We start from the raw sequence: 17349 nt of genomic DNA, 5'->3' as shown, positions 1-17349 counted from the left end.
GCATTGAATATATGTTCCTTTTAACTGTAAAATATTTGATTCCCCAATAAACATGTTTTATTACATATGCCTGAGTTATGCCTGATTGTAAGGACAAATTACCACTTATAAAAATAAAACCTTAGTGGGAAGAATTTAGAAGTTATACAACAATAGATTACAGGTCATGATTGCAAAGTACCAGAAATCTATATAATCGTAACGAAGAATAAAATAATGTGTGTATGCCTTAAGATCTAGGATTATTTTCCTGAGCAAGAATCTTTTCTGTTATAGGCTACTGGCTGGTGCAGCATAATACAAATTTTGCCAGTATCTGAAGAGGAAATAACCCTAGATAGAAATAAGATATGCTAGACAATAGAATAGATAATGGCGGATATTGAGATAATAAAGAAAGAAAATTAGAGAGAAAGTAACGACATAACAACAACTCTATTTACAAAAACAAAACAGAGATTAATAATACTAAAATACATTAAAAAAATAAATATCTTTAACCACAGTAACTCATCTTAAAATAAAAATAACTGTTTGCTAAACTATTCTTAAAACATTGTTCACTTTAATAATTAACTAAATCACATCTTATCGAGGTGGGCCCAAAATATGCCAGGTAAAATTAACATTTCTTAACTTCATCTGGACTTCTCTAGAAAGAAACAGTTTCTTCATTTCTTTAGTAGAAACAGTTCTTTTTCTGAAAATAACTTTTCTCTTACAAAAATATTCAAAATAACTGTAGATTTTGTATTTTCATAGTAAGAGATAAGAAAGTTCACACTGGGACAATAAATCCTCGATTTCAAACATTGTCTAGCATTCCTCCCTTAATGGTTCTAAAAAAAAAAAAAAAAAAATAATCACATAAAAACATCTATTGTTTCTACTTTTGTCTTCAAGATTCGCAATTTTTTCCTCTTTCTGTATGAAAGGTTTCCAAGGAAAAATGATCAAACACTTAAAATCAACTTGCTGTATCTAATCTATAAAACAACCAATAAATCACTGTTCCAATGGAACTTTTAATATCCGATAAGCATTTCTCCTTCTATATGAGAAACTTTTATTATTCTTATTCTTATTATTATGTGACACCTCCAGGGAGTCCAAAGCCTCATCGAGAGAGAGCGTGGCAACAGCATTGAACGATGAAGACCCCTTCCAACTACTAACTGCGCTCGAACTTGCTTAACTTGTTCCATTAGTAGCAGAGGCTCTACCAATTGACCAACCATTGCTGGCTTTATTTATCAAGTTCTTATAAATTTCTTCCACGAGTGTTATTCCAGTTATTTTTGTAACATAACAGCTGAATAACTTTCAAAACATCTTTCTTTCTAAAAGAATGATGCTCATGGAACACCCCCCCCACCCCGCTACTTGTTTCAAAAACTCTTCCATATCATAACATCACCTCTCCAGCTGTTTACTAGTTATTGTGTTCTCTTCACTCACACATGCTCCAGAGGGCATGATATTTTTGGTTCCACTTCAGTCATGAAGTGAGAGAAAACTGCTGCCATTACATGTTATCTTCATTGTGCCTTGCTTGAAAGCAGTTCAAGTAAAGTAAGTATTTTAAACTTATGTAGTTTAAACATTAAACTATACTACTTATTCTAAACAAAGTAACAAGCGAAACTTCTACTACAATTACTTTGTTAAATTTGCTGCTGTACATAAACAGAACATGTAAACAATGCATAACTATATAAATATAAAAACAAGCAATTAGTTATGCAGTTCTCACAATATAAATGCATTGACAACAGAAACTATTCATTTGAAAGAATATTTAAGCTTACATTAATTTGCATAACAAAATTCTGTAGAACAACTGTGTGGATATACAATGGTCTACAGTACAGTCTTGTTTTTGGCAGTTAGCATTCATGCTAACTGCCAAATTCTTATTTAGTTTATGCAATGGCTCTAAGTACTTCCTCTTCATATACAGTCTTCAGCCATTGAAGAGGTAGCACTGAGCTTAATGTTGCATACACTACCAGTTAAACAATCTCTTCTGTATCTTCTATCTCTAGTCAGTAAAGTTATTTTATTCTTTCACATTCATTCTTTCTTCATCTTGCAGCATAACCATACAATTCTTTTAGCTTACACAACTAGATTTTCATACTCAAACCTAGCTTTCTGTACAATATTTGCAACTCTTGTGGCTTGTGCCTTATAATTTTCATAACTAATATCATCCTTATGCACATCATATGTGGCCAACTTGACCAAAAGTTATAGACATCAGTATAACTTGGTTAACTGAAGATGATATAGAATGCAAGGGCCGAAGTATTTTCTGAGAGGACAGTCTATTTGATGCTATCTGGTGTGAGACAGAGGCCCGTTAATATTTTTGTTATTTGAAGAAATAAGTGCAATATATTTTTCTGATTTTAATGCTCCATTGTTTTTTAAACACAATGTTCTTTTTACATTTGGCTAGAAAATATGGATGTTCTTTTTACATTTGGCTAGAAAATATGGATGGATCCATAATATCCTTCATTTCAATATCTAACTTATTTAAAATTGAAGCATTTTGGCTCTACACTTAAAAATTTGACAGATATTATATTTAGGGAAAGCAAAATTTTATTTTCTCTTTTTATCAAAGAAGATCCAAAAGTCTTCATTTTTGCAATGTAAAATAAACAGAAATTAATCAAGTAAACTATTCAAGTGTAACAATAACCATCTTAAGATCAAAATTGGGAAAAACAGCAGGAATTGACCATATTCCAACAGAACTATTTAAAGAATTGTTAGCGCACTCCATAAAATTTGCTAACAGGTATAGAACAATGAGATCTGGCCAAAAGATTGGTGCAGTCATCCTTATTCTCATTCAAAAAACAGGAAAGAGTAAAAAAGTGCAATAATTTTAGAACAATTAGCCTCATCAGCCACCCAAGCAAAATATTTTTAGACATCTTATTCTAACATACTGAAGCAAAATGATGGCATTTAGTATAGATGATGTTAGTGGTGGTTTGCTGTAGTTGATGAATTAAGCGGTGGAGAAGAAGAGTTGTAGAGTAGGTGTCCTCTCTCAATGAGTCTTTGGACTCCTTGGAGGTGTCACATAATAATAACGGAATTTAATTTTGCATACTTCCAGGTTGGATCTAGAAAGAACAGGACAACTGACCATATATTTACACTCCATATCATTGGAGAAAAATATGTAGAATGTAATAAAGGAACGTGACATAATATTATTGACCTACAGAAAGTCTGTGGTTCTATTTGGCATGATGCCTTTTGGAGCTTTCTGCAACATTATGGAATAGACAGCAAAATAATCCAACTGACTGAATCCCTGTACTCATCTTCTGAAATGAGGATTGAAATCAAGGGAAATTATAGCATTCTCTTTCCAATGGAGTGAGGAATGAGACAGGAGTGTAAATTATCACCAATGTTATTAAACTGTTTCCTCGAATATGTCATAAATAAAGCCATGGAGAACTACGATATTGGAGTGATGGTAGGAGGAAGAAGAATAAACAATTTAAAGTTGCCAATGATATTGATCTTCTAGCAGAAAACAAATCAGATTTTCAGGATCACCACAAAATTAGCTTATACTCTTAAAAAATATGGATTAACCATAAGTACCTAAAAATCTAAAACAATGACAAATATCTGTACTTCTGACCAAGAAGGAAGTGCTATATATCAGAAAGTGAAAGAATCCTACTTCAGATATGGACTAGTCATTACTAACACAATGTTCCAACATAAAGATATGCACAACTTCATGTGGAGAGAAGATGCAAGAAATAAGAAAAGCCTCATCAATTATGTCATTATTGATATCTTCATGCTAATTCAGGATACAAGATGATCTGAAATTGGAAGTGACCATCACTTAGTGCTAAGTAGGATAAAACTGAATAGCACATTAAAAAAAAAGTATGTAAGAAAGTTTTAAAAAGAATTAAAGTTGAGCATTTTTACAGGTAAATTGCACACTGAACTATACAAATATATTGAAGAAAAAATGAATCTGTTCAAAAACAAGAATGAAACCTTGTAGTCTCAATGGAAAATTCACCATATGCCTCCATTGCTAAATCAATCAAGAAAACACTGATTAATTGATTTAGCAAAGGAGGCATGGCGGCATATGCAAGGATAGAAAAATAAGAATACCATGGTGGACACAAGAAATTAAAGAAGCAATCCTGGAAAAGAAGAAAGCATACAGAGAGCTATAGGAAGACTTTGTTAAGAATACAGAAAATAAATATCAGAAAGGAGGCAAAATGTTCTGGAAGCTATTCAATACAATTAGGAGTACATATCAATACTTGAAGCAGAAAAAGCCATCATAAATTTGACATGCAAAAAGATAGCAGGAGCAGATGATATGAAGGTATAAAAGTTCTGCAGTGGATATGCTGCATAATTCAGAGGGCCTGTCAGAAGATCAAATTCCAGATGATTGGAGTAGAGCTCCCATACTTTCATTTATAAAAAAAGGAAGTAATGTGAGTGTGAGAATTAAAGAGGAATTTCTCTACTGAGTGTTCAAGGTAAGATTTATGCAAACCATATTTGAAAAGTAGAGAAAGATTATGTAAGAGAAACTTGAAGAACAAGCTAGGTTCAGGTCAAATAGAGGTTACTGAAATCAGATTTTCACTTTATGACAAATAATTGAGAAATGACTGATGATGAACAAGCGATAGTGTGCACTTTTGTCTCGTATCTGTTACCTCACACCATCTTTGTGTGCTTTCTTCGATTCTGACTACTGACTTACAGTTCAAATATACATTCAACATTGCTCTTTGTAATGTCCCATTCACATCATTTAATGGTAGCCTTTTGAACTTTTCTCTTGGATCCTCGTCACATCAATATAAAACTTAAATAAAAATCAATGTTATATCTGAATGATTTCTCAACTGTCTTAAAATCTGATTCCACAAAGAGGCTATATGAAAAATTTCACAATTTTTCTTATAGCCTCTTCTCAAGTATGAAAAACACCTTCTTCTTCTCCTCACTTCTATGTGCTGGGCCAGCTGGCCTGTTACAAAGCTATCCTAAGCCCTTCTGTGTTGGTCCCGAGGATAAGGTGACTAGCCCTATGCTTCCCGGTATATTCTATGGCTGTAGCTGGGGAAAAAAACCCTACTGTCCATGCCGAAGACCGACTAACCTGGCTATGACTAAAAAAGATCCTTAAGCTCCTCACATCAGTGACGGGAATCGAACCCAGGACACTCCTTTCCCAGGCATATGGTTGAGAAGCGCAGCCACTAGGATAACAGTGCAGACTATGACCCTCAAGTATGATTACATAAATTTTACCTAGAACACTTAGAAGGGAAATTCCTCTGTAATTTTCACATGCAGTTCCCTTTTTATAGATGAGTTCTATGAGAGGTACCAATCATTTAAAATTTGACATTCTGACCAGGCGTTTTAAACTTCCATATCAGAGCATTTTTGGTTGGATATCATTTATCTCTGACTGCTTTCCCACATTTCAGATTCTTCAGTTTTTGTGTCATCTTTATTATCTCTGATTCCTTTTATTGTACTCTTTTCTCAAATGCTAAGTGTTTTTGATTGCCTTTGCAACATTCCTTATATTTATCTTCTATCTTTTTATCAAAATCTTCCCATGATTTTTGTTTAGGTACATTTACACATTGCTTTGGTTTCTTCTTTTCCATTACTGCCTCTAACTTTCTAACAGTTCTGAATTTTCTATACTTGCAAACAATTTCATCTCATGCCTCAATAGCTGAATCAATATTTTCTTCAGAGTCTACAAGGTTTGGCTCTTGTTTTCAAATTCCATTTATCTTGAATAATATTTACATATTTGAGTTTAGAATATATCTCAGAGAGTTATTTGCCTGATTCCTTTGTAAAACTTTTATAGATTTTCTTTTTTAATGTGGAATTTGTTTTTAATCCTCCTCAAAACTATAAAGTTCTCCACAAATTTTGTATTCAGAATCAGTGTAAAGATCACCAGCAACAACAACATAATTAATGCGACTGGTGCAAGAGCCTGATTTCTAGTCTCTGGATTAATTATCCTTCTTACATATAATTTTAAAACCCTTCTATGGGTGGGATCACATAAAAAATTCAGAAAAATGAAGTCTGTATTAACAACAACAACAACTCTATTTCAGAGTCTCATGAATATACTTATTCAGATCCAAGGATCTACTCTATAGTACATAAAATCCACACTGTTTTATTTTCATCTCACTCAATGTGTAGCAGTCAACTGCATTCAAATTATCTCTCAATCTCTCTTCAGGGAAGGAAGAACTGACAAAATCGTTATAGCTCTCAAGTACCTATATGATTAAGAAACACATTAAATCCTATTCAGTAATTTATGACCATACATACAAATACACCCAGCAGCAGTATACAGCGATACCTCGGCTAACGAGTGACCCTGCTAACAAATTTTTCGGCTAATGAAGATTTTTTTCGCTGTTTTTCAGAATCAGCTAACGAATGTATTAGCGAATGCATGCGCTAACATAAAGCAGCAAACATGAATGGTTGGGCCATTCCAGGAGATTATCTTTTCCATCTGTATGTGTGTGACAAAGAAATGAGCTGACCACATCACATAGGGGAGACCCACCAACCCGACTGGGTTGTTTACGTTCGAGACAGCGAGAAGTGAGACGTCTCACACCAGTGTCAGTACGGTGCATGCTCTGTGTGGCTGTGAATGCGAGAGGTCAGTGTGATAGCATTTATTCTTTACTTGGCTAAATTCTGCTATGGGGAATTAATTTATAATCAGTAAATTATATTCTTATCTAATTAAATAAATAATATGCTATATATCATATTTCTTTTATATTTTTCAGAAAAAAATTTTCTTGACAATGGGTCCAAAAAAAGTAAGCAAAAAATCCAAGGGAAGCAGAAAGTTGCTCACAATTGAGCAAAAGAAAGAAATAATTTCAGCATATGAAAGAGGAGTCAGAATTATGGATTTAGCAGTCAAGTATGGCATAGCATCATCATCAACATAGCTACAATTTTTGGAGGGGATTAAGGCAGCTTCAGTTGCATCTGGTGTGAAGACCTTGGCCTCTCAATCCCAAAGAAGTTCTGTGAATGAAGAAATGGAAAAGCATCTGATGATCTGGATAAATGAGCATCAAATGGTTAGTGACACCATGACTCAAGAGATGATCTGCAGCAAAGCCAGAATGATTTATGAAAATTTGAAGAAAAATGTGGCAGGACACAGTACAGGAGAGACAGAGGAAGAATTCAAAGGAAGCAGAAAGTTGCTCACAATTGAGGATGGTTTAAGAAGTTCAAGAGAAGATCAGGGATCCATAGTGTAATTAGACATGGAGAAGGAGTCAGTGCAAATAAAGAGGAGGCTGGGAAGTTTGTTAGACAATTTCAGGAGTGGACTATCATTCATGGATACAAGCCAGAACAATTGTTTAATTGTGACGAAACTGGGTTGTTCTTGAAGCAAATGCCCAAAAAGAACTTTTATCACAAAAGAAGAGAAGTGTATACAAACCTATGAAAGATAGAATAACTCTTTTATTTTGTGCTAATGCAAATGGTGATCTCAAAATTAAACCAATGTTGGTCTACCACTCTGAGACACTAAGAATTTTCAAGAAGGAGAATGTTTGCAAGCCTATGCTTAGTGTTTATTGGAAGTCAAACACCAAGGTATGGGTAACAAGAAGCATATTCACAGAGTGGATCGTGGAGGTGTTTGGGCCCATGGTGAAAAAGTATCTGAGAGAAGAAAACTTGCCTGAAAAGGCTGTGCTTCTTCTGGACAATGCTCCAGGGCAACCACCTGGTTTGGAAGAAGATTTGGAGGTGGAATTTAACTTCAAGATAAAATTTCTTCCTGCAAATACCACATCTATTTTGCAACCCATGGACCAACAGGTCATATCAAACTTTAAGAAATTGTATACAAAACACATGTTCCAAAGATGTTTAGATACAACTTCATTTACCAGTCTGACTCTGAGGGAATTCTGGAAGGATCATTATCATATCCTTCATGCTATTCAAGTCATTGCCATGGCATGGGATGAAGTGTCAGTTAGGACACTTAATGCGACCTGGAAAAAGTTAGGGCCAGACTGCTGCAAGATAAGAAGTGCTGTTTCCAGTGTTCAAGATGCTGAATATACTGCTAGGGAACTTGCTGCTGAAAATGCTGACATTGTAGATAAGATTGTCTCCTTGGGCAAAGCATTACATTTGGAGGTAAATGAAGAAGATGTAGAAGAATTAGTTGAAGAACACTCAAAAGATCTGACAACAGAAGATCTTGAAGAGTTGAAAAAGCAACTGAATCAGGAAAGAGACAAGCAAGATAAAGAGTGCTCATCAGAGGAGGAGGACAGCAATAAAACGGGAAGAATGCCAACAGGTGACATTAGAAAAAAATGCTGCACTACTGGGAAGAGTTTCAGTCTTTGGCTACAAAGTGGCATCCCAACAAAGCTGAAATGAACAGACTTTGTGCCTTGGTTGAAGACAAGTGTCTCAATCACTTTAAAAGCATTCTGAAAAAAAAAAGAGAAGTTTAATCAACTTTGGACAGATTTTTGACTTCTCCTTTGGCAAAGAGACAGAGGCCAGCTATTGAAGAAGAGGAGTAGTAAAAACGTTGTATACATATTTTCAGTTTAATAAAGTGTATATAATAGTATAAAGATCGTCAGTTTTTCATTCTACTTTCCATTCTCCTTCATCTAATTTGGTAGCTGTTCATCTCAGCCTTTGGTGAGTTTTTGCCCTTTTATAGTGTGCTTTTTACTATTTTATACAACTTATCTTTAAATAGTAGGCAGCATCCAGAACGAATTAAATGATTTTCTATAGAAACCTATATGAAATCACGTTTTGACTAACGAAGATTTCGGCTAACGAATGTGATTCTGGAACGAATTATCTTCGTTAGCTGAGGTATCACTGTATAACATTTCAACTGTCATGCTGTACAACCATTACTGATATTTTATTTTAAATTTCTATGCTAATCCAGTACATTCAGAAAAAAACTGGTAGATCTCAATAATATATTATGCTTAATTATTCAGACATTTCAAGTTTCAGCCATAAATGGAATTAAGTAAGAATTCCCCGATAAAATAATCCTCAGAAATCTGTGAACACATGAGTTTGTTTAGAAATCATTAAAAGCAAAAAAACAAATTTCAGAATTTATATATTCTGGTTCAAAATTTGTGATCTTACTGAAATATAACATACAGTTATTTCAAATAACAATAAAATTACTGTTAGGTATTATGTAAACATTTACCTTACAAGCCTGAAGTAAACTGTGGCGATCAGCTCGTTTCTGTTCTAGCCTAGTTTCAAGTCCAGTTACTAATTTCTGAGCAGCAGCAATATCTTTCTGTGCTGCAGTCAGTCGTTTTCTGACTTCTGTTATCTCATCTTCCATGGCATCAACATCTGTCTTTTTACTAATTTTGGAATTTTTTAGTTTTTCTAGGTTCTGCATTTCTTCATCAATCAGCTATATATAAAACAGTTGCACAAAATGAAATATGCAATAAATGGGTTATTAAATATAATAAAAAGGTTAAGTATAATACATCACATTAATGCCATTTATATGATACACAAAATGTTCTCAAGTGTGTGTTAATTCATTCTTCTCAACTTCCATCGATGCCCTTGTCCTTTCCCCACCATCCATAAAATGAAAAATTCCATCAACTGAAATCATGTATGACTCTTTCAGAAGTTTGTAAATCCAATCATATCATCCTTCTTTCTCCTGTTTGCTAGTGTCAGCAGTCTACAAATTCTCAATTTGTCTTCATAATCTGTATTCCACAATCATCCTCATATCATTTTTGACACTCTCTCCACTGCATCAGAATCACAACAGAAACCAGGAGACCTACATGCAATAGTCCAAGTGAGGTCTTACAAGGCCTTGTAAAGAGGTAAAATGACTTCCTTATCTTTACATGTCAAGGTTCATTTCAGTATTGCCATTATTCTCTGAATTGTATTTACAATTTTTGCTATATGATCCTTGAACTTCAACTTCCTGTCAACTAAAATGCCAAGATCCCCCCTAGTCTCATCAGTTTCTTCAAGCATAATCCCACCAATATAATATGACATTGAATATCTAATCACACCAAACTGCATGACTTTACATTTATTAACACTGAAATACAGCCATTTTCACATGTCCACAATTCCAGCCTATTCAAATCATTCTGCACTCCTGATTACCCTACCTATCTATCTTTCCATTATCAGTAAATAGCTGTATGTCACATGTCAAATCCTTTCCAATGTCATTTACAGATTGAATAACAATGGATCAAGGACTGATCCTTGAGGCACACCACTGGTCACCAGGAATCTTGCAGATTCACCCTCCCCTACCACTTTTTGATATCTGTCAGTCAGCCATCCTCTTGTCCATGGCAATAGTTTATAATCTAATCCTATACTCTCCAATTTATGCAACAGTATTCCATTATGCATTCTGTCAAAAGCCTTAGTAAAATCCAAAAGTATCACGGGGTATCCGTTTCCTTTATCTAACACAGTGGTAACATTATTATGGAATGTGAGCAAGTTGCTAAAACATGACCTTCCCTTAGTAAACCCACGCTGTTCATTGCAAAGTAGAGATTCTCTGTCAACCCATTTCTGAATGCTCCACAGAGTTCAGTGGAACAAAACTAAAGTACTAAAGTGTTATACAAAGTTACTTTCTTCTAGAAAGACTCTACAAAGAAAGCTATGAAGCAAACATTCACAACTCTAATCTGAATAAAAATAATTGCCTAAAACTTTCTCAATTTTGGGAAGTTATATTAACCAATACTCACCATTCATGTGTTCCATAATTGTAATTAAATTTTGTTTATAATTTAAAAATAATTAATTAACTAAATCAATTTATTGTCATTTATTTTGAATATCCATTAATGCAGATGGAGCTATTCTCCTGCAGATATTGCACATAATATCACAGCATTGAATACTGTTGCATACTTTCAATTAAATTGTTCTTTTTTGTAGTTTTCCTATAACTGTATTGACAATGGCTAAGAAACTTAGCTGAAAATTTTACAATAAAAATATTAAATGTGTTTCTGGTATTAATATTTTATAATGTACATGATATGTAATCCGTTGTAAGTGCAAGAAGAGATTTGCAAGTACTTGCAGATAAATCACATACTGTGTTTTCGTCCGCAGTCAATTATATTAGAGTAAATAGTATCAATGTACATGAATAAGTATTGTACAGTCACAGTTCATAGAACCAGGGCTGAAAGACTGCCAAGAATAGTCAATTTATACTGAAGGGGAGAAAGAAATAAAGGATGTACCAACTGGTCAGCTTTGTACCTAAAATTTTCCAATTGTTATACAAGTAAATTATTAATTGCTCCTTTCAAAACTACAATGTTCATAAAAGAAAAGCTAATTTTCCAATGTGTAATAATAAACAATTCATCCCACAAGATGGATTGATTGCTCTATGATCGGAATGGATTCTCCTTCTTCTGACATGTGCAGAAGTGTTGAAGGGTCTCGCATCTGTGGGCGTACAGTACCTATTCTAAGAGTAAGTTTAATATTATATGTAATGATCATAAATTATTGTTAATCGAGCATATGCTTGACAAGGTTATTGTCTAAAGTAAGAATGACTGTTATGTAAGAATACTATAAGTTATGCTTATATTATATGATAGAATTGTAGAAGATTCAAGACACAGTTACTTGTAATTATCTAAGACTTAAAATTTCACTCTGTCAATGTGTATTATATAAATTGAACAGTGTATATAGATTTCTAAGTTTAAATAAACTGATTTGTGAATGATATACTCAGAATGGTCTGTCAATGCAATTCGACAAAAATATGAACCTGTATAAATCTGACTAATACGAGGAAAATAAATATTATATGCTATGTGATAAGTTAAAGCCAGGCCTGAGATAAATTATAGGTAAAAGTAGAGGGGAATAATATCTGCTTTATCTTTGTTCATATTCTCACAAACTTGCACTCGATAAGTAGTTTAACTGGCACAGTCATAAAACAAATAAATTTGTTAAACTACAAAGTGTGAGCGACAGTAAGGCCAGTATTAAAGTATATAAAGTATATTAAAAAAATAACATAATGGCAAAAATAACAAATTAACAAATAAGATAAAGTAGATTATAACATTTGCATATTGTTATTTGGATTACATAAATGATAAAGTATGAGGTTAGAGAGAGAGAGAGAGATGACACTGTGTGTGTGTGTGGGGGGGGGAGTTATCTTATGCTAAATTGCAGAACTGGGTTTCGATTAACAACTGTTTTCAAAATATGTGTTTTTGCAAAAACATGCTAATTTTCAAAACACTGACCAAACTGAAAAGTCTGGTCAATCTTGGCTAATGAGGAATGTGACCCAGGTACAATTGTACTTATATTTATATCAAAATATTGAAGATCCGTATTGGTGTACCACAGTAAATGCTGAGGTACAAGCTTTTGCTGATATCTCTGTCTAATGACATTGAGGATGGACTAGAGGCTAGTTGATCAACAATATCATTAATATACAAGTTAAATAACATTGGCTTAAGTACAGAACTCTGTGGTAGTATGCTACTGGTCACCTTCATTCTCTTAAACCCAGCACCTCCATAACTTTCTGATACATATTGATCGCAACTCTCCTATGGAGTAGCTGACTAGCAGGCGGTGGAGCTACTGATCAACATCGATTCACTGTCAAGCATGATGCAAACAAAAGCAAACCTACATTATTTATCTCTCTGATTCTCATTTCACCTAGCTCTGTTCTTGTTAAGGAGGAACTTATAACTCCAGCTGCTCAAGGAATATACAATTAAGTTCCTCCTTAACCACCAGTCTACACACATTATGTATTATGATTGCTGAATGCATGTTCTCTGGCTGGTTTGAGAGATGAAAAGCTTGAGTTACCAAAAGGAAAAATGAGACTACACAGAAGAGCATTTATGAAGATCTCTTAAGAAGACATGATTCCAAAATCGTGTGTGTTGTGGGGGGGGGGGAGATAAGGACCAGGATATACAATATGATAGGAATGAGAAAAATTTGAAAACATCACTTACTCTTCTGTCTATGCATGGTCTCAACAATGCCCATAGAACACTTCTCCTACTTGGAACTCACTAAGCATTAGCTTGGAGAAGTGGCAGTAGGATTTTCAACTAGTCAGATGAAAAGCCTTCAGTTCAGTTACCATTGGGTTAAGTCCCATGTAACATCTAGTGGCCAGTTTGGGGAACTAATTTACTACTGTACCCTTGAATGGTGAGGATCAGGATCTTTATTACATGTTTGGCATGCCCTCGATAAATGTTACTTACACTGCATATGTGTGTGTGTGTGTGTGTGTGTGTGTGTGTGTGTGTGTGTGTGTGTGTGTGAGAGAGAGAGAGAGAGAAACCCTGCTCTGGAGATCAAATATGGCATATGGCAGCAGCCACTTCAAGTTTTAGGCGGCACCTGTGAATAAGTTTCGTTAAACTTGTGCTCCCGAGTTTTATCGCAATTGCAAGTATCTCTTTTGTGCAAAACAACTAGTAAACGGAATACAGAGGGTACCAAGGAGCCAGCTACTTCTACATGACTCGTAAGTACCCATAGTACAGTAAATCCTAGCTGAATGCGGGGGTTACGTCATTAATACATTGCGCGCACGGCAAAATCGCGTTCTGCAAAGCTAACTTTCTATGGAAAAAAATATGTTAGGTATAGTTCAAATTAAGAAACTTTGTATGTATAATTTAAACTAACCTAAATATTGTTTTAATTAAAAGAGAAAAATGATCATCATCATCATCATCAAATTCCTGCCATGTACCCTCAAGGGGTGTACAGGATATGACAGTACTACATGAAAAAATTACATCATTACTAACTTCCTATCTACAATTTTCCTCCAAATCAGTCTGTTACTTGTCAAGACTCCAACATTATCAGATCTTATATTTCTATCATCTAAGGCACTTTGTACTGTATCAATCCACCTATATCTTGGTCTTCCTCTGGGTCGTTTTCCTGCCAACCTGGCAGAGAACACTTGTTTTGCTAATCTTTCCTCTCCCATTCTATTTAAGTGACCATACCATCTGAGATTAGCTCTGCTAATGCATTCCTGGATGCTGACAATGTCAAGTTCTTTCCTAATATCCTCATTTTTAATATGATATTGCCATTGATGCCATCTGTTCACGCCTCTAATCTTTCTCAGGACTCTCATATCTGCGGTCTCTAGTCTTTGGTCAAGTGTTTTACTTCTGACCCAGCTCTCAGATCCATAAGTTAAAATTGGTTTGAACACAGTCTTGTATACAGCTAATTTAGTGTTCCGACTAATTTCTTTCTTATTCCATATGAATTTAGTCAATTGACTTCCCACGAAACCAGCTTTGCTGATTCTGTTGTCTATTTCTATATTTAGTTTACCATCTTCAGTAAAAATTGTGCCTAAGTAGCTGAAATGTTTTACTTGTTCCACAGGTTCTCCATTCACAACACAGTTGACATTTTCAATGATTCTGCCTATTTTCATTGTCTTTGTCTTTTTATTGCTGACCTTCATACCATATCTATTACAACAGCTATTCAATTTAGTCAGAGAATCTTGCAGACTTGTAGCGGATTTATTTAGAAGTATAACATCATCCGCATAAAGCATAGAGCTGACATTAACATCTCCAATTTTGATATCATGTTTAATACCACTTTCCTTCATAATGTGATCCATATAGATAATGAATAACAGAGGGGATAATGTACATCCTTGTCTCACACCAGATTTAACATTAAACCATCTTCCTGTACTTCCTTCAATTCTAACTGCTGACTCACAACTCAAATAAAGACTAAGTATTGCTTGATATAATGCCCCATTGACACCATATAACTGCAGCATATTGAATAGCTTCTCTCTTGGCACCTTGTCATATGCCTTTTCCAAATCGACAAAACTTAAATACAGATCTTTGTTATATTCCCATGCTTTCTCGACTATTTGTCGTAAAGTGAAGATCTGATCCTGACAGCCTCTATTTGGCCTGAATCCAGCTTGTTCTTCACCAAGCTTTTCTTCCACAATTCTTCTCAACCGTTTCTCAAGTATACTTGCATAGATCTTGCCAGGAACACTCAGTAGGGAAATACCTCTGTAATTCTCACATTCAGTTTTATTTCCCTTTTTATATATGGGTACTATGAGAGCTCTACTCCAATCATCGGGAATTCGTCCCTCTGTCCAGGCTTTCTGAACTATGCAGTGCAGCCACTGTAAGACTCTTATACCACCATACTTCAGCATTTCTGGTCGAATATCATCTACTCCTGCTGCCTTTCCACATTTCAAGCCTTTGATGGCTTTTTCTACTTCAAGTATGGTTATGTATTCTTGACTGCATGCCTGGTCAGTGTTTTTTATCACTATGCTGTCATCACTGCTTGTTTCATTTAGCAGTTTTTCAAAGTAATTACTCCATACTTCAAGGATATCTTTTTCTCCTGTTTTCATTTCACCTTTATCATCTCTAATTCCTTTTACAGCACTCTTTCCTCCATTCCTTAGCTTCTTCAACAACCTCCAGAATATTTTGCCACCTTCTTGATATTTATTTTCTATATTCTTGCCAAATTCTTCCCATGACTTTTGTTTAGCTAGTTTTACACACTGTTTAGCTTTCTTACATTTGTCTCTGTATTCTGTAAGAGTAAAAGCTGACTTATTTGCCAGGAACTTTTGATATGCTTTCTTCTTTTCCTTCACTGCCTCTTTAACTTCCTGTGTCCACCAGGGAGTTCTGATTTTTTTATCCTTGCACACAACCTCACCACATGCCTCTCTGGCAGAATCAATCAATGTTTCCTTCAGAGTTTGCCACTGAATCTCCAAGGTTTGATTCCTGTTCTCAAACTCTTTCATTTTCTTTTCAATAATATTTCTGTATTTTAGTTTACAGTTCACATCTGAGAGCTGCTCAACTTTTATTCGCTTTAAAACTTTCTTACATGTTATTCTTTTCAATATGAAATTTGATTTTATCCTGCTCAAGACTAAATAGTGATCACTTCCAATTTCAAATCCTCTGTATACTCTGGTGTCCTGCACCAGGGAGAAAACATCACTATCAACAATAACATAGTCAATGAGACTTTTCTTATTGCTTGTCTCTTCTCTCCATGTGAATTTGTGCACATTTTTATGTGATAACATGGTGTTAGTAATAACCAGTTCATGTCCTGAGCAGAAATCCAACAGGTATTTGCCATTATTATTAGCTTTGCTCTTTTCTCCAAATTTTCCCAAAATATTTTTGTATGTCTCACAATCATTTCCTACTCTGCTATTTAGATCCCCAACAAGGACCAATTTTTCCCTTTTCATTGTGTCAGCTGCTTTTTTAAAAGCATCAAAATATTCCTCCACTTCTAACTTAGTAGAACCTTCTGTGGGACCATAGGCACAAATAAGTCTCATTGTTCAGTTCCCCATTCTCATATTTGCCACCAACACTCTACTAGAGACTGTATGCCATTCAAGAAGATTAGCATCATATTTTGTGTTGAATACTATGGCTACTCCTTCTTTTCCTTGATTGTCATTGCCTGAATATAACATTTTGTATTTATTGCTCAGAAAGATCTCACCAGTTTTGGTCTTTTTTGTTTCAGTCACCCCTATTATGTCGATCTGGTACTTATCTAATTCCTCAGCTAGCTCCATTTCTTTGCCATTCAGGCTTCTTACATTGATAGTACTGATCTTTAACTCTGGTGATGTTGAGTTGGGGTTTGTTTTCAGATTTGTTCCAGTAGTTGACTTTTCGCTGTTCGCCCTGATTCCCTGGCAAAAACAACGGGAGCCTTGTTTAACCGGGCGACGCCCAAGCCGGCATGAAATTTTGTCATGTTGTACCATCATTTTTTATTTTGGTTTAACCAATAAGAATACAATTTGGTCGGCTAAATCCCAAATTGCCAGCCCATCCTCGTTCGTTCAGTATCAAAGTAGATACCCAACAGGGTGCACCACGAGAAGGTGAGGATTGGACATTAGGTCAGAAGCCCTGGTCGGTTCTCCGCATTCCTTTAAAGGCTATGTGGAGGTCTCCTCTCAGTTATACAGCTTTGACCCTTAAGCACCTTAAGCAATGAAACAAATGTTAATTGAAGGGATTTTTATTACTGCTTAATAAGTAGGTACATGATACAATTATTTTTTTAAAAAGCTAGTGATTTTTGCTTGGG

At 34.8% G+C, this 17349-nt stretch overlaps 1 protein-coding gene across 1 annotated transcript in view; it reads right to left on the bottom strand.

Annotated features, from left to right (window-relative positions):
- Window positions 1–17349, bottom strand: part of SMC1 (structural maintenance of chromosomes 1) — a 551991-nt gene that overhangs the window by 170812 nt on the left and 363830 nt on the right. Inside the window, exon 20 of the mRNA XM_090412308.1 lies at window positions 9335–9553. Coding sequence (XP_090268434.1) covers window positions 9335–9553 — 219 coding nt within the window. The remainder of the gene's footprint in view (window positions 1–9334; window positions 9554–17349) is intronic.

The sequence above is a fragment of the Typopeltis vanoorti genome, chromosome 2, assembly GCF_054136105.1.
Source record: "Typopeltis vanoorti isolate ZY-2024b chromosome 2, IOZ_Tvanoo_1.0, whole genome shotgun sequence".
NCBI lineage: Eukaryota > Metazoa > Arthropoda > Arachnida > Uropygi > Thelyphonidae > Typopeltis > Typopeltis vanoorti.
The sequence above is the reverse complement of the archived record's forward strand: the minus strand, read 5'-3'. Positions and strand labels throughout refer to the sequence as shown.